At 41.2% G+C, this 27056-nt stretch overlaps 1 protein-coding gene across 2 annotated transcripts in view; it reads right to left on the reverse strand.

Moving 5' to 3' along the window:
• CTNNA1 (catenin alpha 1) overlaps positions 1-27056 on the reverse strand; it is a 197764-nt gene that overhangs the window by 145605 nt on the left and 25103 nt on the right. Inside the window, exons 2-4 of one of the 2 annotated variants that reach the window (XM_028493272.2) lie at positions 20251-20345; positions 13510-13616; positions 11919-12114 (exon numbers count right to left, since the gene is read on the reverse strand). In XM_028493272.2, coding sequence (XP_028349073.1) covers positions 11919-12114; positions 13510-13614 — 301 coding nt within the window. In that variant the 5' untranslated portion in view covers positions 13615-13616; positions 20251-20345. The remainder of the gene's footprint in view (positions 1-11918; positions 12115-13509; positions 13617-20250; positions 20346-27056) is intronic. The other variant, XM_007108937.4, reaches the window with a different exon arrangement.

The following is a 27056-nucleotide window of genomic DNA, read 5'->3' on the forward strand; positions in this document are numbered from 1 at the left end:
CATATACAGTATATTATACTGTATGATTCCACTTATACAATATTCTGGGGATGACAGAATTAGAGATGGAGACAGATTAGTTGCCAAGGGTTAGAGATGGTGGGGAATATAAGCAACATGGGTATGACTATAAGGGGTAGCATGAGGGAGAGCTTTGTGGTGATGGAATAGTTCTGTATCTTGATTGCAGAGATGGTTACACAAATCTTCACAGGTGATAAAACCAGAGAATTACTGTGCCAATGTCAGTTTCCTGGTGTTGATACTGTACTATAGTTCCATAAAATGTAACCATTGGGGGAAACTGGGTAAAGGTATACTGGACTGCTCTGTACTATCTTTGCAAATCCCTGTGAATCAAAATAAAAAGTTAAAAAAATTTATAATCTGTTGACTTTTTATTAGTGTAAATAAACACTGAAGCAAATAATGTAATGGAATTTTTTTCAACTTGATGGAAAACTGCACACCAGAATCTTAGAATGGCTCTAAACTGAGAAGAGTATGCTAATTTTAGGTAATTCACCTGGAGTTTTTAGTAGCACACACTGCCTCAATATATACCCTAAGTGATTCAAGTCTGAGGAAAATATTGTAATTTTTCACATACCAGGTCCCTTAGTTTTATCTATAAAGAAAATTAGCCATCTACCACAGGCCAAGCTGGGAGTAAACCTGCTTGACAACTGGCCAATTCTCCCTTTCCACGGTCTGTTGCAGCAGTCCTGTCCTTAATAGCACCATCTCACTGCCCACCACCTTGATGGTTTCCTGACTGTTGGTCTGGCCTCCAGGCTCTCCCCCAACCACTTTAAAGCTTCCTGCACACACCTGAGAAACGAATCTCTCCCAAACACCACTTTTTTTCATATTCTGTGTTGCCCAGATGGCAGAAATTCTTAAAACAGGAACAAAGTTAAGGAGACATATTTCAGTTTAATTTAAGAAGAAAAAAGCTTTAAAAATAAACACAAGGCTGGAAAAAGCTGCTTCCAGAGGTAGCAAGTCCTGAGTCACTACATATATTTAAATATATGGGAACCTGAACCTGGGAGACCTGTTCCAGCCACAGAACCCTCTAATCCTGTATCATTTCCCAGACAGTGCTCCCTTCTTCACCTGGCATTCCAAGCCACCCTCTAAAATCTAGCTTCCAAGCTCTTTCTTATCCAACCTCTCCTCCCAGCACTCCTCTCCAGTCAGAACCCTCACTGTTCCTCAACCACATCTTGCTCTGTATGTTGGTTTTCTTACCTGAATGACTTTTTCCCCTCCCTTCTTTCACCTTTCAAGATCTACTACTGCACCTTCAGGAAGCTTTTCTAATCCCATGCTTAACCTCCTAGTCCACTCCATTCTTTGCATGACACTCATGCTATTATTAATTTACATTTCCATATGTCCTGATGATAAGCTCCAAGATGAAACAGGAAAAACAGCCTCCTGTCTGTCTGCCTTTCTTTTTTTTGGCCGCGCTGCTCTGCGTGCAGAATCTTAGTTCCCTGACCAGGGACTGAAACTAGGCCCCCTACAGCAGGGGTCCCCAACCCCCAGGCCACGGACCGGTGTGGCGGACTGTTAGGAACTGGGCCGCACGGCAGGAGGTGCAAAGGAGGTGCGGGCAAGGGAGCAAAGCTTCATCTGCCTGCTCCCCATCGCTCGCATTACCACCTGAACCATCCCCACCCCCATCTGTGGAAAAACTGTCCTCCACAAAATGGGTCCCTGGTGCCAAAAAGGTTGGGGACCGCTGCAGTGGAAGCACTGATTCCTGACCACTAGACTGCCAGGGAATTCCTGAAGACAGTCTCTCTGCATCAGAGACCACACATGGCCACCCAGCCCCTTCCCCACTCTGGTGTCTCTAAACACAAGTTTCCTCCCAGGAAATCCACTGTTGCACAGTACACCAATCATTGGCCCCTTTACCAAACAGAGTATCATTAGAAGCCGTGCGGGAATACATAAAGGTGCACCTCAGATTCTTGGGGCCTTCTCCTCCCTCCTCCACCCAGAAATGCCCAAGAGCTGTAGGGAAGAAGTCACTGATGCACCAGCAAGTCTCTGTTCTTGGCCTTTGAGATCTAACTGTGAATTGTAACTAATGGATTAAAAAACACTGTTCTAGTAGAAACTATTCCTCATCAGTCAACTTCCAATTTACCATCACTGGTCCTCCTTTTTTAATGTCTCCCCCTTTTCAAACAAGTTTCATTTAGGCTTTCCCATCTCTGTCCCTTGGATGTCCCCTAATCAGTTAAGGGCTCTCTTTTTCTCATCAGAGCCCTATTCAAGGACTCATGAATACTCTTTTCCAGGTATCGTTAAAATACATCAATATATGGGCTTCCCTGGTGGCGCAATGGTTAAGAATCCGCCTGCCAATGCAGGGACGTGGCTTAGAGCCCTGGTCCGGGAAGATCCCACATGCCGCGGAGCAACTAAGCCTGCGAGCCACAACTACTGAGCCCACGTACCATAACTACTGAAGCCCGCGCACCTAGAGCCCGTGCTCCGCAACAACAGAAGCCACTGCAATGAGAAGCACACGCACCACAACGAAGAGTTGCCCCCGCTCACCACAACTAGAGAAAGCCGCACGCAGCAACGAAGACCCAATGCGACCAAAAATAAATGAATTAAATAAATTTTTTTAAAAAATCAATATATGTATAAGGAATGAATGCTAATGGGTATGAGATTTCTTTTGGGGGTGATGAAAATGTTCTGGAATTAAATAATGGTGACAGCTGTACAATTCTGTGAATATACTAAAATCCACTGAATCCTATATATTTTAAAAGGGTGAATTTTATGTTAAGTGAATTACATCTCAATTTCTTTTTTTTTTAAGGTAAGATTCTCCACCAGTATCCCTGCATTTACATTTGGCAGTGGGGAGGAAACTCACCTTAATTTTTGGAAAGAGCCTTTTCTCACATAATTCTTGGAGAACATAGTCAATTACCTTCCTCAAACATTTAAGTGCCTATCATAGAACAGGCACCATGATAGCTGCCACAGAGAACAGTCACCAGACCAGCACAGAACCTACCCTGCTGGAGCCTAGGGAGGGGAAGACAACCAATTATTTAATTATCACTGTGCTAAGAGCTAGGAAGAAAAAGTAAAAAGTAAGAATGACCTAATCAGGGAGGGGAACATGGGGGGTGGGCAGAGTCCCAAAAAAGCACATCTCTCTGAGGCACATGTATGCCTCAGCCCACATAAGGTAGTTAACAACTAGTTTGGGCTGACTAGCAGTACAATGAAATCCCTAGATCACAGGGGTTTGGAGGCCATGCAATTGAAAACTGGCTCCCATCCACCACAGGAGACTCACCTGGTCTTGAGGTAAAGTGACCCTGCATTTATGTATGTGAATGTTTTACCCACTGACAGTGTTATGATAACATTTTAGTGTACTCACAAATGTTTGTGTTTATTATTCATGTAATCAGGGGCAAATACAAAAAGAAAATTAAGTTATGCTGAAAAACTGCACACATTCAAGTCTCTGATTATTAATTATGACTGCACAGAAAGCACAGGGCTTGTACAAACTCAAAGATATAGAAGGTCCAATTTTTGGCTCAAAAGAATTATAAGTACCTAAATCAATTATTTATTTGAAAACAGTAAGCTCATATCTTTAACCCTAGATCAGAGGTCAGCTAACTACAGCCTGTGGGTCAAATCTGGCCAACCCCCTGTTTTTATAAACAAGTTTTCCTGGAATACAGCCATGCCCATTTGTTTATATACTGAATAGCTGCTTTCCCAACACAACTGCAGAACTCAATAGTGTCAAGAAAGACCTTATCGCCAATAAGGTCTAAAATACGTACTACTTGAACTTTACCCCCCTCCCCAAAAAAAAGCCAACTTGTACTAGGCAAAAGTAGCCCACATTGATTTGGAACAAAATAATCTTTTTATACATCCTTTAGGGACTTTCCTGGTGGTGCAGTGGTTAGGAATCCACCTGCCAGTGCAAACTAGAGAAAGCCGCACGCAGCAACGAAGACCCAATGCGACCAAAAATAAATGAATTAAATAAATTTTTTTAAAAAATCAATATATGTATAAGGAATGAATGCTAATGGGTATGAGATTTCTTTTGGGGGTGATGAAAATGTTCTGGAATTAAATAATGGTGACAGCTGTACAATTCTGTGAATATACTAAAATCCACTGAATCCTATATATTTTAAAAGGGTGAATTTTATGTTAAGTGAATTACATCTCAATTTCTTTTTTTTTTAAGGTAAGATTCTCCACCAGTATCCCTGCATTTACATTTGGCAGTGGGGAGGAAACTCACCTTAATTTTTGGAAAGAGCCTTTTCTCACATAATTCTTGGAGAACATAGTCAATTACCTTCCTCAAACATTTAAGTGCCTATCATAGAACAGGCACCATGATAGCTGCCACAGAGAACAGTCACCAGACCAGCACAGAACCTACCCTGCTGGAGCCTAGGGAGGGGAAGACAACCAATTATTTAATTATCACTGTGCTAAGAGCTAGGAAGAAAAAGTAAAAAGTAAGAATGACCTAATCAGGGAGGGGAACATGGGGGGTGGGCAGAGTCCCAAAAAAGCACATCTCTCTGAGGCACATGTATGCCTCAGCCCACATAAGGTAGTTAACAACTAGTTTGGGCTGACTAGCAGTACAATGAAATCCCTAGATCACAGGGGTTTGGAGGCCATGCAATTGAAAACTGGCTCCCATCCACCACAGGAGACTCACCTGGTCTTGAGGTAAAGTGACCCTGCATTTATGTATGTGAATGTTTTACCCACTGACAGTGTTATGATAACATTTTAGTGTACTCACAAATGTTTGTGTTTATTATTCATGTAATCAGGGGCAAATACAAAAAGAAAATTAAGTTATGCTGAAAAACTGCACACATTCAAGTCTCTGATTATTAATTATGACTGCACAGAAAGCACAGGGCTTGTACAAACTCAAAGATATAGAAGGTCCAATTTTTGGCTCAAAAGAATTATAAGTACCTAAATCAATTATTTATTTGAAAACAGTAAGCTCATATCTTTAACCCTAGATCAGAGGTCAGCTAACTACAGCCTGTGGGTCAAATCTGGCCAACCCCCTGTTTTTATAAACAAGTTTTCCTGGAATACAGCCATGCCCATTTGTTTATATACTGAATAGCTGCTTTCCCAACACAACTGCAGAACTCAATAGTGTCAAGAAAGACCTTATCGCCAATAAGGTCTAAAATACGTACTACTTGAACTTTACCCCCCTCCCCAAAAAAAAGCCAACTTGTACTAGGCAAAAGTAGCCCACATTGATTTGGAACAAAATAATCTTTTTATACATCCTTTAGGGACTTTCCTGGTGGTGCAGTGGTTAGGAATCCACCTGCCAGTGCAGGGGACACGGGTTCGAGCCCTGGTCCGGGAGGATCCCACATGCCGCAGATCAACTAAGCCTGTGTGCCACAACTACTGAGTCTGAGCTCTAGAGCCTGTGAGCCACAACTACTGAGCCCGCGTGCCACAACTAATGAAGTGCACACACCTAGAGCCCACGCTCTGCAACAAGAGAAGCCGTTGCAATGAGAAGCCCGTGCGCCACAATGAAGAGTAGCCCTGCTCGCCGCAACTAGAGAAAGCCCATGCCCAGCAACAAAGACCCAACACAGCCAAAAATAAATAAACAAAAATAAATAAATAAACATCCTTTAGCAATTAAGTGTTCCAGTGGATAAGCAATAGACTTGAAATGCAAAGGATTCTAACTCTACTTCATTAGTCCATCTGCTATGGAGTGCTAGATAAATCATACTTACTCTATGTTTTATATGCCAGTAAAATTCAGAGCAGTTAGGTCAGAGTTTTGCATAAGTGCTCAGGACCACTGAAAGCGGGCCTGGGAAAGGTTTTCGCATTAATTATCTTTCCCTACCCAATAAATTACCCCAAAATTTGGTTGCTTAAAATAAATATTTATTGGGCTTCCCTAGTGGCGCAGTGGTTGCGCGTCCGTCTGCCGATGCAGGGGAATCTTCACAGGTGATAAAACCAGAGAATTACTGTGCCAATGTCAGTTTCCTGGTGTTGATACTGTACTATAGTTCCATAAAATGTAACCATTGGGGGAAACTGGGTAAAGGTATACTGGACTGCTCTGTACTATCTTTGCAAATCCCTGTGAATCAAAATAAAAAGTTAAAAAAATTTATAATCTGTTGACTTTTTATTAGTGTAAATAAACACTGAAGCAAATAATGTAATGGAATTTTTTTCAACTTGATGGAAAACTGCACACCAGAATCTTAGAATGGCTCTAAACTGAGAAGAGTATGCTAATTTTAGGTAATTCACCTGGAGTTTTTAGTAGCACACACTGCCTCAATATATACCCTAAGTGATTCAAGTCTGAGGAAAATATTGTAATTTTTCACATACCAGGTCCCTTAGTTTTATCTATAAAGAAAATTAGCCATCTACCACAGGCCAAGCTGGGAGTAAACCTGCTTGACAACTGGCCAATTCTCCCTTTCCACGGTCTGTTGCAGCAGTCCTGTCCTTAATAGCACCATCTCACTGCCCACCACCTTGATGGTTTCCTGACTGTTGGTCTGGCCTCCAGGCTCTCCCCCAACCACTTTAAAGCTTCCTGCACACACCTGAGAAACGAATCTCTCCCAAACACCACTTTTTTTCATATTCTGTGTTGCCCAGATGGCAGAAATTCTTAAAACAGGAACAAAGTTAAGGAGACATATTTCAGTTTAATTTAAGAAGAAAAAAGCTTTAAAAATAAACACAAGGCTGGAAAAAGCTGCTTCCAGAGGTAGCAAGTCCTGAGTCACTACATATATTTAAATATATGGGAACCTGAACCTGGGAGACCTGTTCCAGCCACAGAACCCTCTAATCCTGTATCATTTCCCAGACAGTGCTCCCTTCTTCACCTGGCATTCCAAGCCACCCTCTAAAATCTAGCTTCCAAGCTCTTTCTTATCCAACCTCTCCTCCCAGCACTCCTCTCCAGTCAGAACCCTCACTGTTCCTCAACCACATCTTGCTCTGTATGTTGGTTTTCTTACCTGAATGACTTTTTCCCCTCCCTTCTTTCACCTTTCAAGATCTACTACTGCACCTTCAGGAAGCTTTTCTAATCCCATGCTTAACCTCCTAGTCCACTCCATTCTTTGCATGACACTCATGCTATTATTAATTTACATTTCCATATGTCCTGATGATAAGCTCCAAGATGAAACAGGAAAAACAGCCTCCTGTCTGTCTGCCTTTCTTTTTTTTGGCCGCGCTGCTCTGCGTGCAGAATCTTAGTTCCCTGACCAGGGACTGAAACTAGGCCCCCTACAGCAGGGGTCCCCAACCCCCAGGCCACGGACCGGTGTGGCGGACTGTTAGGAACTGGGCCGCACGGCAGGAGGTGCAAAGGAGGTGCGGGCAAGGGAGCAAAGCTTCATCTGCCTGCTCCCCATCGCTCGCATTACCACCTGAACCATCCCCACCCCCATCTGTGGAAAAACTGTCCTCCACAAAATGGGTCCCTGGTGCCAAAAAGGTTGGGGACCGCTGCAGTGGAAGCACTGATTCCTGACCACTAGACTGCCAGGGAATTCCTGAAGACAGTCTCTCTGCATCAGAGACCACACATGGCCACCCAGCCCCTTCCCCACTCTGGTGTCTCTAAACACAAGTTTCCTCCCAGGAAATCCACTGTTGCACAGTACACCAATCATTGGCCCCTTTACCAAACAGAGTATCATTAGAAGCCGTGCGGGAATACATAAAGGTGCACCTCAGATTCTTGGGGCCTTCTCCTCCCTCCTCCACCCAGAAATGCCCAAGAGCTGTAGGGAAGAAGTCACTGATGCACCAGCAAGTCTCTGTTCTTGGCCTTTGAGATCTAACTGTGAATTGTAACTAATGGATTAAAAAACACTGTTCTAGTAGAAACTATTCCTCATCAGTCAACTTCCAATTTACCATCACTGGTCCTCCTTTTTTAATGTCTCCCCCTTTTCAAACAAGTTTCATTTAGGCTTTCCCATCTCTGTCCCTTGGATGTCCCCTAATCAGTTAAGGGCTCTCTTTTTCTCATCAGAGCCCTATTCAAGGACTCATGAATACTCTTTTCCAGGTATCGTTAAAATACATCAATATATGGGCTTCCCTGGTGGCGCAATGGTTAAGAATCCGCCTGCCAATGCAGGGACGTGGCTTAGAGCCCTGGTCCGGGAAGATCCCACATGCCGCGGAGCAACTAAGCCTGCGAGCCACAACTACTGAGCCCACGTACCATAACTACTGAAGCCCGCGCACCTAGAGCCCGTGCTCCGCAACAACAGAAGCCACTGCAATGAGAAGCACACGCACCACAACGAAGAGTTGCCCCCGCTCACCACAACTAGAGAAAGCCGCACGCAGCAACGAAGACCCAATGCGACCAAAAATAAATGAATTAAATAAATTTTTTTAAAAAATCAATATATGTATAAGGAATGAATGCTAATGGGTATGAGATTTCTTTTGGGGGTGATGAAAATGTTCTGGAATTAAATAATGGTGACAGCTGTACAATTCTGTGAATATACTAAAATCCACTGAATCCTATATATTTTAAAAGGGTGAATTTTATGTTAAGTGAATTACATCTCAATTTCTTTTTTTTTTAAGGTAAGATTCTCCACCAGTATCCCTGCATTTACATTTGGCAGTGGGGAGGAAACTCACCTTAATTTTTGGAAAGAGCCTTTTCTCACATAATTCTTGGAGAACATAGTCAATTACCTTCCTCAAACATTTAAGTGCCTATCATAGAACAGGCACCATGATAGCTGCCACAGAGAACAGTCACCAGACCAGCACAGAACCTACCCTGCTGGAGCCTAGGGAGGGGAAGACAACCAATTATTTAATTATCACTGTGCTAAGAGCTAGGAAGAAAAAGTAAAAAGTAAGAATGACCTAATCAGGGAGGGGAACATGGGGGGTGGGCAGAGTCCCAAAAAAGCACATCTCTCTGAGGCACATGTATGCCTCAGCCCACATAAGGTAGTTAACAACTAGTTTGGGCTGACTAGCAGTACAATGAAATCCCTAGATCACAGGGGTTTGGAGGCCATGCAATTGAAAACTGGCTCCCATCCACCACAGGAGACTCACCTGGTCTTGAGGTAAAGTGACCCTGCATTTATGTATGTGAATGTTTTACCCACTGACAGTGTTATGATAACATTTTAGTGTACTCACAAATGTTTGTGTTTATTATTCATGTAATCAGGGGCAAATACAAAAAGAAAATTAAGTTATGCTGAAAAACTGCACACATTCAAGTCTCTGATTATTAATTATGACTGCACAGAAAGCACAGGGCTTGTACAAACTCAAAGATATAGAAGGTCCAATTTTTGGCTCAAAAGAATTATAAGTACCTAAATCAATTATTTATTTGAAAACAGTAAGCTCATATCTTTAACCCTAGATCAGAGGTCAGCTAACTACAGCCTGTGGGTCAAATCTGGCCAACCCCCTGTTTTTATAAACAAGTTTTCCTGGAATACAGCCATGCCCATTTGTTTATATACTGAATAGCTGCTTTCCCAACACAACTGCAGAACTCAATAGTGTCAAGAAAGACCTTATCGCCAATAAGGTCTAAAATACGTACTACTTGAACTTTACCCCCCTCCCCAAAAAAAAGCCAACTTGTACTAGGCAAAAGTAGCCCACATTGATTTGGAACAAAATAATCTTTTTATACATCCTTTAGGGACTTTCCTGGTGGTGCAGTGGTTAGGAATCCACCTGCCAGTGCAGGGGACACGGGTTCGAGCCCTGGTCCGGGAGGATCCCACATGCCGCAGATCAACTAAGCCTGTGTGCCACAACTACTGAGTCTGAGCTCTAGAGCCTGTGAGCCACAACTACTGAGCCCGCGTGCCACAACTAATGAAGTGCACACACCTAGAGCCCACGCTCTGCAACAAGAGAAGCCGTTGCAATGAGAAGCCCGTGCGCCACAATGAAGAGTAGCCCTGCTCGCCGCAACTAGAGAAAGCCCATGCCCAGCAACAAAGACCCAACACAGCCAAAAATAAATAAACAAAAATAAATAAATAAACATCCTTTAGCAATTAAGTGTTCCAGTGGATAAGCAATAGACTTGAAATGCAAAGGATTCTAACTCTACTTCATTAGTCCATCTGCTATGGAGTGCTAGATAAATCATACTTACTCTATGTTTTATATGCCAGTAAAATTCAGAGCAGTTAGGTCAGAGTTTTGCATAAGTGCTCAGGACCACTGAAAGCGGGCCTGGGAAAGGTTTTCGCATTAATTATCTTTCCCTACCCAATAAATTACCCCAAAATTTGGTTGCTTAAAATAAATATTTATTGGGCTTCCCTGGTGGCGCAGTGGTTGCGCGTCCGTCTGCCGATGCAGGGGAACCGGGTTCGCGCCCCGGTCTGGGAGGATCCCACATGCCGCGGAGCGGCTGGGCCCGTGAGCCATGGCCACTGAGCCTGCGCGTCCGGAGCCTGTGCTCCGCAACGGGAGAGGCCACAGCAGTGAGAGGCCCACGTACAGCAAAATCAACCCTGCTGACGCCTTGATTTCAGATATCGGGCCTCCAGAACTTCAAAAAAAAAAATTTCTGTTGTTCTAAGCTACCAAGTTTGTAGTAATTTATTATGGCAGCCAGAGAAAACTAACACATCCACCTAGCTAGTACTACGGAACTTAAGTAATCTCATCATTTACAGTATTAGAAATATTTATTCACAAACTCAGAACACTGGGAGATAGCATCTCCATTTAATGCACTGCTCTTTTTGGGTACTGTCACAGGGATGAATTTGACTTAAGATTCCAATGGACTATGTACATTGGCTGTCAGCCATCAGAGAGCCACTGAGGTTCTCCCAAAAGCCAGTAAAGCACATGCACAGAGCAGGAGGTCAGTTCACCTTAGATGATATCAAACAGCCGTAAAAAAACCTATGTCTTTGTTGAAGTCCTCCTGCTGGAACAGAAGTTTAACACAAAACTGCAGGTTTCAAGAAGTTAATCGTCCAGATTTAAAGTCCTCTTATCTAGATAATCAACAAGGACCTACTGTATAGCACAGGGAACTCTGTTCAATATTCTGTAATAACCTAAATGGGAAAAGAATTTGAAAAAGAATAGATACATGTATAACTGAACCACTTTACTGTACACCTGAAACTAATACAACATTGTTAATCAACTATATTCCAACATAAAATAAAAAAAAGTTTTAAATAAAATAAAGTCCTCTTATATTGTGCTTATTACATCATAGTGATGACAGTTTTTCTAATAGTAACTACCGATAAGCTGTGGGTTACAATTTCACTCTTTACTACTTCTGAGTTTCCAAAAAAAAATGTTTCCTTTAAACTCACATTTAAATTATTTTAAACTCAAGTCAGTGCAAATATGCATGGCTGATTTAACATACCAGTCTGACAGAATGAAGCAGTTTCTAATGTATTTTCAGAATGGCTGGACATTTTTCCATTTTATCACCCTTACATCTTCAGCATAAACTAAGAGATATTACATAGGATAAAATATAAACTTCTGCCCCATTTATTTCCTATCAAATTGTGTTATAACATTTCTAAGACTCAACTATTATTTGGAACACCCAATGGAACTGGATTCAGATTCTCCAAAAAAGATGTTCCTTTGTTAATCTCTCCTGATTAAAGCTTAAGTCAGTACAACTTAATACATCTCCACTAAGTGAATATTCAGTTACTTGAGCAACTGGCAAGCATATAAGAATGAAAATACTGACCACAAAAAGTCACCTTTAAGGATTATTTTTCTAGAAAGGCCTGCCTCTCTATATATAAAAAGCGATATTGACCTACCTTGTTTTCGAACATCTTCTACAGCAGCCACAAGCTCCTCCTTGAGAAACTGACTCTCCTTTGCAATTTTATCCCCCTTCTCCAAGAAATTCTCAGTTGCCTGTTCAACAGATGCAGCCAAAACATGGGCCTTCTTAGAACGACCTCTCTTCTTATTAGAGGGCCCCTTGCTATTGGTGTTTACCAGGGTTGTAACCTAAAAGTTTCATTTTTGAAAATTAAATTGTAGTCAATTAAAATTTAAAAAAAAACAGAAAGACTAACATCTTTAAAGGTAGCAAGAATAAATTATTCATAATAAAATGAAACATCACACTTATGAGATTCCACTAAGTATTAACAAATAACATTCAACTCTCTCCATATTTAAGATATTCAGGAATGATACTCTATTTAGTTTCCAAAATAATTTAGCTATCTCAATGTGTAAGCTAAGAAATATAATGAATATTTTAATTCCTCAAACATGATCATTAGGTTTTTAAGCTTCAATTTACAAATTAAAAACTGGTAACAAACAAGTCACATGTCTCTACTGCATGTCATCAAGAAGGTTAGAAAGAGGTTAACAATGAATTTATTAGATCTGCCTGGAAGTCACATTTTTCCATGTTTTCAACTTGTGCAAAATGTTTTAAGATAACTTGCTTCTGAAATCTTTTCAGTGTATTCACACAAATCGCAATTAATTAGGAAAGGCCCTTAATAAAGAAAGGAACAATTGCCCAAAGCAGCCTACTGTGATGGTGTTTTAAGTCCCAGACATTAACCATCATTAACACATATAATAATGATGATCTGTATAGGTTGAAGATGGCTAAACATTTATTAGTGTAACGCGGTCCACAGAAGACCTAAGAGCCGCAGAAGATGGGCTCCAAGAAAAGTAAATATTCTCGAGTATTACCACTCTCCTACTTACTTACTTACTTATTTATAATACTAGTTTATATTTATGAGCTAGAATGGAGTTTTTGAAAAAGATAACACATGCCATTACATTTCATTTTCATGATCGCACGGTATCTGTCTGTCTCTGTGTCTCTCTCACATACACACACACACACACACACACACACACACACACACACACACACAGAGGAGTAAAATATGCCAAAACACTATAAGTGCATAGCTAGTTGCTAGCAGTTAATGAAATGTCATCACACTGTGATATCTGTACTTGTAACAAAACATACCAAACCCTACACCCTCAAGTTAAATGACCTGTTAATCAATCCTAGACAACAAAAGGTGTGTTAAGCAGGGTGAAGAAGCTTAACAGTCAAGGCTCTGCATCCTATCTTTTTTGGAAATACTTTTAAGTATTAGTTGCACTACATACCACTAGCCCCTATTACTGCCAATAAGACTGAAAAAATGGCAGCAAATGTGTTTCTAAACGGCTAAATGAATCCACACATCAATATTTAACTATTAGCGGAGCCAAACTGTCTCATTACTATCAGCCTAAACTCAACCAACTCAAATTAAGGCTTTGAACTAAATAACCTTGCCCTGTGTTTATTACCCGGGCCTATTGCTATGGAACCATGTTACAACAACTATGTATTTATTTGCAGATTCTTACCTGGGTAACAAGAGGCTCCAACAGTCTTTCAACTGCCAGAGTCCTGATCTCTAGACTTTTGGGGTCCCATTTGAAGTTTATGTTGCCTGCGTGGACAGCAGTCATTTCTGAAAGAGAAAGAGACAAAGTCAGGCAAGTATCAAACACAAACATGAAACATATAACAAATCTTCTCCTACCTAAGGACTTTTATACCAGGAAAGCTACAATCACCACAAGATGAAAAAAATTCTTACCAGCCTGCACGTGAGGGCCCATAATTCTTACAACCTCTCACACTTAAGATTTCGAGTTTACAAACATTAGGGCTACTATAAGACGGCATTCCCAAACACACAGAGCTTTTCCCTTTTGGCTTCTCTGGCACCAAGACACTTCTACCTCCAGTTTTTCCACACTGACTTAGAATTAGGATGAAAAGCTAAAGTGAAAGAAGACTAAATACAGAAGATTCTGGTTTTTCTTATTCCAAAATATTTATTATACACTATTATCTAAAACGTAAACCTCACTTCATTGTTCGATGGATTCTTAGAGAATATCTTGTCTTACTGTATTAAAATATAATGCTTAAGCCTACTGCCCTCTGCACCTACAGCTATTATCACTTGTAGCCAGAAGAAATTTCAAGTCACACTTAGTCAAATATCACTGTATCAGTGTCAAGGTAAACCTCCATTAGACAGAGGCTTTAAGACTAAGGGAAAAGACTTCAGCCAAAATACCAAGCAGTTGCTGTTTGCTTCTAAAAGTAGTGCCTCAGAGCTTCCCTGGTGGCGCAGTGGTTGAGAGTCCGCCTGCTGCTGCAGGGGACACGGGTTTGTGTCCCGGTCCGAGCAGCTGGGCCCGTGAGCCGTGGCTGCTGAGCCTGCGTTCCGCAACAGGAGAGGCCACAACAGTGAGAGGCCCGCAAAAAAAAAAAAAAAAAAGTAGTGCCTCAAAGAGTAAAGAAAAACCAGAAAACCAGGTGAGACATGTAGTTGAGGTAAACAACTAAAACTTTCCAGACAACAAACTGTTCATACAAATATAAAACCTTAAAAGGGTGTATTTTTGTGAACAAGAAATTCTACCTCTCAATTTTTATTCTAAAGGAAAAATTAAGGTACATGTAAAAACTTGGATACAATGATGTTCACATCAACACTGTATACAATCATTAAAAACTGGAAACTACCTAAATTTCAAACAACAGATCACTGAATAAATCACACAACCAACCACACAAGGGGATACTGTGCTACTCCTAAAAAACTATACTGACAAAATTTAGAAAAAACAAAAATTAGTGTTCTCACTGCCCAGGTCTTTATTTCTATTAAATACTATTTCCTTAAAAAAAAGAAAAAAAAGGCTTATTACAGGTCTGATATATCCTATTGTGCAGAAAGCAAGGAAAGACACAAAGACTAACAAGATCGTATCAAAAAGATATTAGAACCAAGGGCTCCATTGGCTAAATTCACAAGTTGAGTATCAAGAAGAATAACTGATGACTGTAACTGCCTATTAGAGAGCTATCCTATGACCACAGGTATCCTCAAAAGAAAGGGGGTGGAAGAGAATTTCTGTACCAAAAATATAGAATAGAACTAGAAAATGACCATTTTGTAAACCCCAGTGTGATAACTGATTCAAACACAGATTATCAATGAATATTAACACCATTAGGTGATAGGCTATTGGGGAATAGGGTATTTGTAAGATGCCAAAATATCACCTGAACAGGTTACTTACTAATTACAAAGGGGGGAGAATACACCTTTACAATGTTGGGATCTAATAATCATCCCCTTAAATAACTAAACTTACTATTGCTAATAATGCAACTCTGATAGTATATGCCTAACATAATGAAATATGAAGTGCCCTACGTTTCCAAAAAAGTACTCTTAATGAAAAAAAATGTTTTAAGGGCTTCCCTGGTGGCGCAGTGGTTGAGAGTCCGCCTGCTGATGCAGGGGACACGGGTTCGTGCCCCGGTCCGGGAAGATCCCACATGTCGTGGAGCGGCTAGGCCCGTGAACCATGGCCACTGAGCCTGCGCGTCCGGAGCCTGTGCTCCACAACGGAAGAGGCCACAACAGTGAGAGGCCCGCGTACAGCGAAAAAAAAAAAAAAAAAAAAAAGTTTTAAATGTTTTTCAAGAGCCTCTGTATTACTATAAACTGAGCAAAGTTAGCTGTGCAACAGCAAAATTAAAATTAAATGTTTAACCTGAGTCTAATGAAGCCTCTGCACAGGGATTCTAAGCCTTTTTCAATGTACGGATCCCTTTAGCAGTCTAGTAAAGCCTATAGACTAATGTTGTCCAACAGAAATATAATACAAGCCACCTATGTAATTTATTTTCTAGTAGCCGTGTTAAAAAAGTAAATAGAAACTGATGAAATTAATTTCAATAATATATTTTATTTAAAACAGTATTTCTAAAATATTATCATTTTGTTATGTAATCAGTTTTTTTTAATTAGAGATGTTTACATAAGTACTAAGTGTTGGAAATCTGGGATGTGTTTTACACTTAAGGCACGTTTAAATTCAGACAAGCCACACTTTAAGGGCTCAATAGCCACATGTGGCTAGTGGCTTCAGTACTGCACAGGGTAGCTATAGACCCTTTCTAAAAACTTTTTTTAAATGCATGAAATACAAGTCAAAGGATTACCAAGGAAACACATATATTGAAAATTAGTTATAAAAATACTTTACAAATGTGCGATGCAGTAATATATATACTCTTTATTAACATATTAAATAAGATGTCAAGGGACTTCCCTGGTGGCACAGTGCTTAAGAATCTGCCTGCCAATGCAGGGGACACAGGTTCGAGCCCTGGTCTGGGAAGATCCCACATGCCGCAGAGCAACTAAGCTCGTGAGCCACAACTACTGAGCCTGCGCTCTAAAGTCCGCAAGCCATAACTACTGAGCCCACGTGCCACAACTACTGAAGCCCATGTGCCTAGAGCCCGTGCTCTGCACAAGAGAAGCCACCAGGATGAGAGGCCCGTGCACTGCAACGAAGAGTAGCCCCCGCTCACCACAACGCAGCCATAAATTAATTAATTAATTAATTTTTAAAAAAAAGAAACCCTAACCTAGACTGTATTGCAAGTTTACATGAAGTATAGAAGTTTACAGGGGATACACATGCATGTTAAACAACACCATGAGGTAACAGACAAATCCAGAATGTAAGGCATCCTACAAGACAACAGGACATTAACTCTTCAGAAAGTCAATATGGGGGGCGTGGGGAATATTTTAGACTAAAAGGCTCAGGAGACATAAGAATCTAATGCAATACATGTATCTTGCTTGCATCCCAGTTTGAAACAAAAAGCTATTAAGAAGACATTTGCAGGAAAATTGGTAAATTTTTAATATTTATATTTGGAATTACTGCTCAATTTCATAGGTGTGGTAATGAATTGTGGCTATATAAAAAAAGGACTATTTTTAGGAGATGCATGTTGAAATATCTAGGGGTGAAATGTCAAGATGATTGCAACTTTCAAATTCAGCGAAAGTAAAAATACATACACAGAGAGACCAAGGAATTATGAAAAAATATTCATAAATGTTAAATTAGATGGAAGACATGTAGTATGTGGCTCGGTATGTATATCTCAATTTCTCATTTTAAAAATGGGGTAAATGTAGAGGTTTATGAGAAAATGTTCAAAATACATACTACTGAAGACGGAAAGGGGATTTTGAAAACAATGTGAAGTATAACTGCAGGGGGATATATAAACCAAAATATTAACATTGTTACCTCTAAGATTTGGGGATTATGAGTGGTTTTAACATTCTTTTTTATAATTGTATTTTCTGATTTTATAAAATGACAGGTACTTAGCAAGTTGTTTTTGTAATGAAAAAAGTAGAATCTTTATTTTACAAATTGTAAGGAGGACAATATAATCAAAAGGCAGGCTTGATCATCACTTAATCACTTTGAACTTGTTTCCTCATTTATAAAATAAAACTATCATTTACTTTTTAGAAAAAGACTATCAGGGACTTCCCTGGTGGTCCAGTGGTAAAGAATCCACCTTCCAATGCAGAGGACACAGGTTCGACCCCTGGTTGGGGAACTAAGATCCCACATGCCACGGGGCAACTAAGCCCACACTCCACAACTACTGAGCTCTCACGTCTCAACTAGAGAGCCTGAGTGCCACAAACTACAGAGCCCACACGCTCTGGAGCCTGTGCACCACAGCTAGAGAGAAGCCTGCGAGCCGCAACGAAAGATCCCGCATGCCTCAACAAAGATCCAGTGTGCTGCAACTAAGACCCGATGCAACCAAAAAAATAAAGAAAAGAAAAATAATAATAATAATAGGGGTCTTCCCTGGTGGTGCAGGGGTTAAGAATCCTCCTGCCAATGCAGGGGACACAGGTTTGAGCCCTGGTCAGGGAAGATCCCACATGCCGCGGAGCAACTAAGCCCATGTGCCACAACTACTGAGCCTGCGTGTCACAACTACTGAAGGCTGTGCGCCTAGAGCCTGTGCTCTGCAACAAGAGAAGCCACTGTAATGAGAAGCCCACGCACCACAACAAAGAGTAGCCCCGCTCGCCGCAACTAGAGAAAGCCCGCATGCAGCAACGAAAGCCCAACGCAGCCAAAAATAAATAAATAAATAAATAATTTATTAAAATAATAAAGAAAAAAAGACTATCATTATCTTTAGATGGCTTTTGTGAACATTAAATTAAACAGTGATCCACTGAATGAGTCCACGCTAACATGAACAAAAGAGAAGAAAAGTTCCTCCATAATAGGAAATTAACCAACGAATAGAGAAGGAAATATTTAGAAATATCACCATTTAGGAAACATCATAATCATATTCAGGCAAGAATTATTAAAGAATGCTAAAGCAAACAGATGAAAAGTTTACTAAGAAACTGAGTACTTACATAGTCTCATAGTAACTCCCAAGAGATTACTGATTACCAAGAGGGGAAATATAACTCTGCAGTACAGAAACCTGGCAAACACCACCTTAGCCAAGTGACAAAAATTAACATCCCTAATAATGGGACAAATGGACATCATGTACCCCCGGTACAATGCACTGAGAAGGATACAGTATCACCTTCTGTGGTATTTCCTACCAATATTACATAACCTCAATCTTGTCATGAGGAAACATCAGACAAACTCAAAGTGATGGATATTCTACAGAATAACTAGTCTTCAAAAATGTCAAGGTAGGAAAAACAAAGATAGGCTGAGAAATTCTTCCAAATTAAAAGAGGCTAAAAAAGACATGAAAACTAAATGCAGTCATTCTGGACTGAAAATTGTATTAGGAGGAAAAAAAAATTGAGACAACTGATAAAATTTGATCAGGGACTCTGAAATAGATAATAGTAATATATCAATGTTAACTTTTCAAATTCCCATCATTATATTGTAGCTATGTCCTTGTGACATGTAATGGGAATGATGTTTGCAACTTACTCTCATATGGTTTAGAAAAAACTAATGTATTAAATATATGTATATATACAGAGAAAAATGGAAAGTGGGAGGAAGAGTGGGAAGGAGAAGAAAAGAAGGGAGAGAGGAGAAAGACAAGGAACAGAGGGAAATTGAAGGGAAAAATGAGAGACAGGATGGAGAGAGGGAGGGGTAGCAGGAGAGAAGAGAAGGGAAGAAGAGCAGAGGGGAAGAAGGTAGGAGGAGAGGGAGAGGACAGGGAGAGAACAAGAGGGGGGAGGGGAGAGAAGAGGAGAAGGAGAGAGACGTCTTGAAATGTGGCTAGTGTAGCTGAGAATTATCTTTATTTTATTTCATTTTAATTAATGTTAAATAGCCACCAGTGACTACCTTATCGATCAGCACAGTTCTAAACCCTCTACAGAAAGCAACATCAGACATCTAAATCTTATATTTGAATAATGACCAGAACAGGTAGAACTGCGCATGTCTGTGACCAGTACACTCCTAGCAACTTCACTATAAAAAATATCTGTATCCTCTCCCATAAATGCATGCTTGAGGCACAAATAGGTAGACTCCTTTACATATAGCTGAAAATATTACTGGAAGCATCATCTAAAAATTCTAGAATCGCTGAAGATGGAATGCCAAAAGGAATGTGGATCTGCTTAATCTGGTAACACAAAATGCCCATTTCCAGGGAATTTGTTTCATTTCAAGTGGGCAAATTTGCTCTCTACACTCATATTATGTCAAGCCTATACTTTGGTTTTTAAAGGTTATTTGCCCACTAAACATCAGCCCAAGTCAGTAAACCCTAGGAGATGGGAGTCCTTTAGATTGCTACAGGACTGACAACAGCTCAAGCAAATGTCATCAAATGTCAAAGATAAGACATTTCAGAAGGAATGATTTTTCCCCATGGATCCCACATTTCTGTATCCTAGCATTCCAGCCACTGTATCAACACAGAACAGAAAATCTTTCAAAGGTTGCAGAGGGAAGGAGTCAAAAGACAACTTAAGTGAAGTTAGCTGCAAGAAGACATGTGGCCACATTTGGATTTTAATTATTAAACAAGTACAACATACAACAATTCACTTTCCCAAAGAAATACACCCTTTCATTTTTTTCTTGAAATAAAAGGCCTTCTTGAAAGGAGCCCAGGGAAAAGCACTTAGCCCAACCCCTGCCTGAGGAAAGGCACCTGGCCTGAGGACTTGATTACTTTTGAAAACCAGCAAACAAGGTCCAAACACCATACACATGCATTCTTACGGTTTTAGAATCCATTGCTCAGGCCCAGTGAGTAAAACTGGAGAGGATGAGAGTCCTGAGCTGAGAGAGAGACAAGGTCTCAAGCCACAGGGAAGCTGCCAAGGAGAAGAAAAGCTGTTTGGAGATAAATCAAAGACGGAGCAAGCTGCCCAAGGTGAGCCTGGGAAGACTGGACCAGTCCAGTAACGGGGAAAAAGGCTTCAGACACTTGGAGAAAAATTAGGACAGCCTTAGAGAAAGAACAAGAGTCCCCTGATGATCTGTACACATGTTGATAATAACAATTTTTTAATTCTCAAAAAAAACAGTCTTTTTGGTCTTTTGTTTTCCCAATTACAAAATAATTTCACTTTCTTATTAACTGGAAAAAAAAGGCAGAGTGTAAGCACAATAATGAACTGCAAACGACACTGACCTCTCTGTGTCTGGGGAGACCCACTAGGGACTGGTAAATGGGAAAAGCATGTGCCCAGCTTCCCATGAGCTCCAGGCAATCTTTATCATGCACACCTCTGGTTAGCAGATCATTCGATTTTTTAAGAGATACAAACTTGCAGATTTTTACATTATATCTCCCAACTTTAATGTTAGAAACTTGTTCCAAAAGATTTTACCACCGTATGGGACAAACACTCATATCTGAGTACTGTGTTTGCCCTATTGGTCACCACTTTGCAATCACTAAACAAGATTCTCCCCTGAAGTCCTTTCTGATTCCACATCCCAGAACTCCACATCCTCTTTTTTTTTTTTTTTTTTTTTGCGGTACCTGGGCCTCTCACTGTTGTGGCCTCTCCCGTTGCGGAGCACAGGCTCCGGACGCGCCGGCTCAGCAGCCATGGTTCATGGGCCCAGCCACTCCGCGGCATGTGGGATCTTCCCGGACCGGGGCATGAACCCGTGTCCCCTGCATCGGCAGGTGGACTCTCAACCACTGAGCCACCAGGGAAGCCCTCCACATCCTCTTAAGTACAGTCTCTGAGGAGGGAGGTGTTAAGGCAAAGGACTCAATCACTCACTTCCATTGAGAAACTTGAAATATACTGACACTTGAAAACTGAGAACCCATTCAGTGTGTTTTCAAGTCTTTCAATAACCATGATGGAAGCAGACTTGTGAGGCATCTTTAATCAAAGGCCCCTCCAAGAGTGACACCAAATGTTATTAAACTATACTACAGAATCAAGTTATGCTTTTGGTGACCCCAACCCTAAAAGGATTTCAAAAAGCAGAGGTAGAACATTTAAAAATCTAATGAAGGGCTTCCCTCATGGTGCAGTGGTTAAGAATCCACCTGCCAATGCAGGGGACACGAGTTCCAGCCCTGGTCCGGGAAGATCCCACATGCCGCGGAGCAACTAAGCCCGTGCATCACAACTACCGAGCGTGTGCTCTAGAGCCCACGAGCCACAACTGCTGAAGCCCATGTGCCTGCAGCCTGTGCTCCACAATAGAAGCCACCGCAATGAGAAGCCCGTGCACCGCAACGAAGAGTAGCCCCCACTCACTGCAACTAGAGAAAGCCCACGTGCAGCAACGAAGACCCAACACAGCCAAAAATAAATTAATTAAATAAAATTTAAAAACAAAAGAATACTGACCTCTTCAAAATTAAAAAAAAAAATTTAAATAAAAAATAAAATGTAATGAAAATACGTTCTCTGGAAAGAACATGGCTCCTGCAACCAGCTTTGGCATTTATTCTCTGACCTTGGACAAGTGACCTCACCTTTCTGGATCCTCAGTTTTCTCATCTATAAAAGGAAAAGGGTTGAATTCTAAGCTCCATGTCCTTCCAGCTCTGAAATTCTAGTAGTCCCTTCATTTAAATGGTCTCTCTGTAGCCTCTGAATTGTTTCATTAAATGTAATTTATTTTTCCCAGGTTTAGCCTGTGGTATTCCTACCTGTATTTTAAGTTTTAACGTGATAACTATGCTTATGCTTCTTTATATGCCTTAAGTTGCTGGCAAGGTACTTTATGCAAAGATGCTTTATGCAGAGCAGACACAGTATTAGTTGAATTAAATTTATGCAATCTGATTTTAAAATATTTACAAGCCTACCAAGACAAAGCTCCTGCCTCAATCTTAGTCATAGCTTCTGCTTCTCTACAATTAATGGAATTGCTTAAAGTAACTAAACAAATAACTTTTAAACTCTTGGCAATTTCTAGTTTTCCAATTAACTTACAGAGCAATCCTTCACAAGATCTATTACAAAACCTACTAGAGCCAGCCAACCTTAATGAATTACAGCAACCTTAGGTTTTTCCAGGAGGGATCACGCTTAGTGGAACAAAATAAAAAGTTAAACTGTAGTTACTCAGTCTTCATTACCTTATAAATAGCAATCCTGGCTATAAAGCAAAAGTTCACTATAAATTCAGACAGGGACAGAGATGGTAGGCATTTGACTAGCAATCTTCATGACAGAAAGAGAAATGGAGAAGCAACAAGCAGAAAATAAAAGCATAGTTCCATCAGAACCAAGGAGGCTGATTGTTGGCAAACTGCCTCATTTGTGCAAAGAGCTATATACCTTCTCCAAAAATATTAAATGTTCATTTACAACAGAATGGCCACATTATTCTTAAAATGTGTCTGGCTCCAAAGCTTTAGAATATCCGCACCTAGCTACTAAATGCCATTTTTTTTTTTTTTTTTTAAATGCCATTTTTTTTTAAACAGCAAGGTTAAGTTAATGCAATGTCAGAATGGTTCATTTAAATGCAAATCAGGAAATTTAGAAATTAAAGTACCCACAGTAACGTTAACTGTCACAGTGCACAAGATATAGGACTGTGGATTACTCAGGGCAGTCGTAGGGATGCCAGGTTGCATCTGCATTAAACAGAGTTAACACAGCTGTTGGAATCTCAACTCTGAAAACTCCTGGTTACTGTCAAAAAAATAAAAGGTAACCTTTATAATTAAGACTCAGTCCAGGGACTTCCCTGGTGGCACAGTGGTTAAGAATCTGCCTGCCAATGCAGGGGACATGGGTTTGAGCCCTGGTCTGGGAAGATCCGACATACTGCAGAGCAACTAAGCCCATGCGCCAGAACTACTGAGCCTGCACTCTAGAGCCCACAAGCCACAACTACTGAGCCCACGTGCTGCAACTACTGAAGCCCTCGCGCCTAGAGCCAGTGTTCTGCAACAAGAGAAGCCACGGCAATGAGAAGCCTGCACACCGCAACGAAGAGTAGCCCCCGCTCGCTGCAACTAGAGAAAGGCTGTGCGCAGCAACAAAGACCCAATGCAGCCAAAAAGTTAAAATAATAATAAAGACTCACTCCAACACCTATTTTACAAAGTCCACCCCCAAGCCTGTCACTTTCTCCTAAAATGTAAACGAGTTGGGAATTGGGAGCAGAGGGCGAAGGAGAGGTAAGAAAATAAGTATAAAAGCACAGGTTCAGACTTCCCTGGTGGCACAGTGGTTAAGAATCCACCTGCCGATGCAGGGGACATGGGTTCGAGCCCTGGTGCGGGAAGATCCCACATGCCACAGAGCAACTAAGCCCGTGCGCCACAACTACTGATCCTGTGCTCTAGAGCCCATGAGCCACAACTACTGAGCCCGCAAGCCACAACTAGAGAAAGCCCGTACGCAGCAACGAAGACCCAATGCAGCCAAAAATAAAATAAATAAATTTATATATTAAAAAAAGCACAGGTTCATGTAAACAAAAAGAAAACCTGTTCCCCTCCCTCCACCACAAAAAAAAAGCACAGTCTCTTTCTAATCACAAGTACAATATCATTGTCCAAAAAAAAATGCTTAGCCTTGGTCAAACCTGAGAGCCAAAACACAATCAGAGTAAAAAGTTTCCATCTACAGCAGAATACTGGATTACATAAACCAGTGATCAACTCATATACAAATACATTTTATATCAGGCACTTATATGGCACATAGTACAAGCTGTCACTCCACTTCCAGGTATATATAGATGCATAAAAAAAAGGACACTTGGCTAGATCTTTATTATTTTTTTAAGATTATAATTATGATTACTTTTATTATTATAACTATTTTTTAAAGATTATAATTATTTTAATCATAATAAAACATACCATCACTCTCATTTTGTTTCTTATCTTCTCTAGAGTACCAAAGTCAACGTGGAGGTACTTCCCTGGCAGTCCAGTGGTTAAGAATCTGCCTTCCAATGCAGGGGACTCGGGTTCCATCCCTGGTCAGGGAACTAAGATCCCACATGTCGCAGGGCAACTAAGCCCGTGAGCTCCAGAGCCCATGTGCCACAACTAGAGAGAAGCCCGCGCACCCCAACGAAAGATCCCACAAGCTGCAACTAAGACCCGACGCAACCAAATAAATATCAAAAAAAAAAAACAGGCAATGGGGAAACACAGGGAACAACTGAATGAAAGAACTTCCATGCCACAAGCATTAGGAGACACAATGATTACCAAGAGCACTAAGCAAAGGACAAAAGGTAAACCTAAAAAAAAAAAAAAAGTTCAGTCCACCATTTAGCCACCCAATCAGCAAATATTTTAGTGCCTTCTCTGTACAGACACTATTTGAGACCAAAAACTCTGCCTTCATGAAACTATGCTGTAGTAACAGTATAAATAAGTAAACAAATAAGACAATATCTGTTCTAGAAAGAAAATTAAGCAGGGTAATGGTAAGGAAATTAGGTAGGGTCCTTCCAGGGCCCTTCTGTCTGGGTAACACTTGAGCTGAAATCTGAAAGTCAAGGAAGTCAATCAAGTGAATTATTTGGCGAAAGAGCACTGCAGGCAGAGGTAACAAAGACAAGGCAGCATCTCCCAGGGCTTAGAGAAAGAGGTGGCCAAAGTGGCTAGAGCATAGAGCAAGAAGAGGTGAGAGAGATCAAGTGAAGGAAAAAACGAAAACAAGCTCCAGAGCTGCTGAAGTAACTGCAGTGTGGTCTGGATATCTATGTTCGTTTACTTAGCTTCCACTGGACATGGTTGAGACCATCAACAAAGGAAGTGTTAAAGAGAAAATTGCACTAAGCCCTCTAACAGGCAACTGATTATGGATACACAGGAAGTCCCTGTTTCCATAAGAAACTGGATGACTCTGGTCTGAAAAACAAAAATGAAACCAGCATGTGGACTGGAAGCACAAGAGAAAAGAGACAAAGGAAAAAGGAGGGTTTTGTTTTACAACAATGGGACTAAAAGGCAGAGAAACTTCTCACACAGCTGAGAAGTGCGCAGGAAGAAGAGGACTGTACTTTTCTTGGAGAGCCAGGAGAAAAGATGCCGGAACTTAACTAGAGTATAGGAAGTTACCCAGACTGAGTGAGAAAGCAAGAAAGAACTGACTCTAAAACTTGTAATGTATACCTTTGATGACCTAGTTTGTCATTCACTTGTCAATGACTGACCAATTACCACATCTTGCGGATCCTGCTAGGTGCCAGGGACACAAAGACTAATTAGAAATCCCTACCAGATCATCACAGCAATTAATTATTAAGTACAAAAGGAAAAAGTTGCCTTTAAATGGAACAACCTGGCAGATGCCACTTAATCACAAATGTTTAAACTTAGCATCACCACCAGTAGAACAACCTGACAATCATTTCAATGCCCTGAGAAAGGTACATCATCACACATGTACTCTTCCTGCCGAAAGTGGCAACAATAAGACAAATCCAAACTGTGGACATTCTATAAAACTGGCTTAAACTCTTCAAAAGTGTCAATGTCATGGGGGAAAAAAAGACTGAAAATCAAAACTGAAGAGATACAGGGGGCTTCCCTGGTGGTCCAATGGTTAAGACTTCACGCTCTCAATGCAGGGGGCTCAGGTTCCATCCCTGGTCGGGAACTAGATCCCATATGCCATAACTAAAAAGACCCCGCATGCCACAACTAAAAAGACCCTGCGTGCTGCAACAAAGATCCCGCGTGCCGCAACTAAGACCCTGCGCAGCCAAATAAATAAATATATTTTTTAAAAGAATATAATTTGAAAAAAAAAAAAAACTACAGAAATGCAACAACTAAATGAGGTATGGGATCTTTCACTGATTCCTGGATTAAAAAAAAAAAACTATGAAGGACATCACTGGCACAACTGGTGGAATTTAATATGAATATGGACTATACATGAGATCAGTACTTCTGGGCATCTTGTTAAAAGGCAAATTCTGAGGGGCCGGAGAGAAGATGGCGGAAGAGTAAGACACGGAGATCACCTTCCTCCCCACAGATACATCAGAAATACATCTACACGTGGAACTGCTCCTATAGAACACCCACTGAACGCTGGCAGAAGACCTCAGACCTTCCAAAAGGCAAGAAACTCCCCACGTACCGGGGTAGAGCAAAAGAAAAAAGAATAAACAGAGACAAAAGAATAGGGACGCGACCTGCACCAGTGGGAGGGACCTGTGAAGGAGGAAAGGTTTCCACACACTAGAAGCCCCTTCACGGACGGAGACTGCGGGTGGCAGAGGGGGAAACTTCGGAGCCACGGAGGAGAGTGCAGTAACAGGGTGTGGAGAGCAAAGCGGAGAGATTCCCGCAGAGGACTGGTGCCGACCAGCACTCACCAACCCGAGAAGCTTGTCTGCTCACCCGCCGGGGCGGGCAGGGGCTGGGAGCTGAGGCTCGGGCTTCGGTCAGGTCGGATCGCAGGGAGAGGACTGGGGTTGGCGGTGTGAACACAGCCTGAAGGGGCTAGTGCACCACGGCTAGCCGGGAGGGAGTCCGGGAGAAGTCTGGGGCTGCCGAAGAGGCAAGAGACTTTTTCTTCCCTCTTTGCTTCCTGGTGCTCGAGGAGAGGGGATTAAGC

This window comes from Physeter macrocephalus, chromosome 8, assembly GCF_002837175.3.
Source record: "Physeter macrocephalus isolate SW-GA chromosome 8, ASM283717v5, whole genome shotgun sequence".
In the NCBI taxonomy this organism is placed as follows: Eukaryota; Metazoa; Chordata; class Mammalia; order Artiodactyla; family Physeteridae; genus Physeter; species Physeter macrocephalus.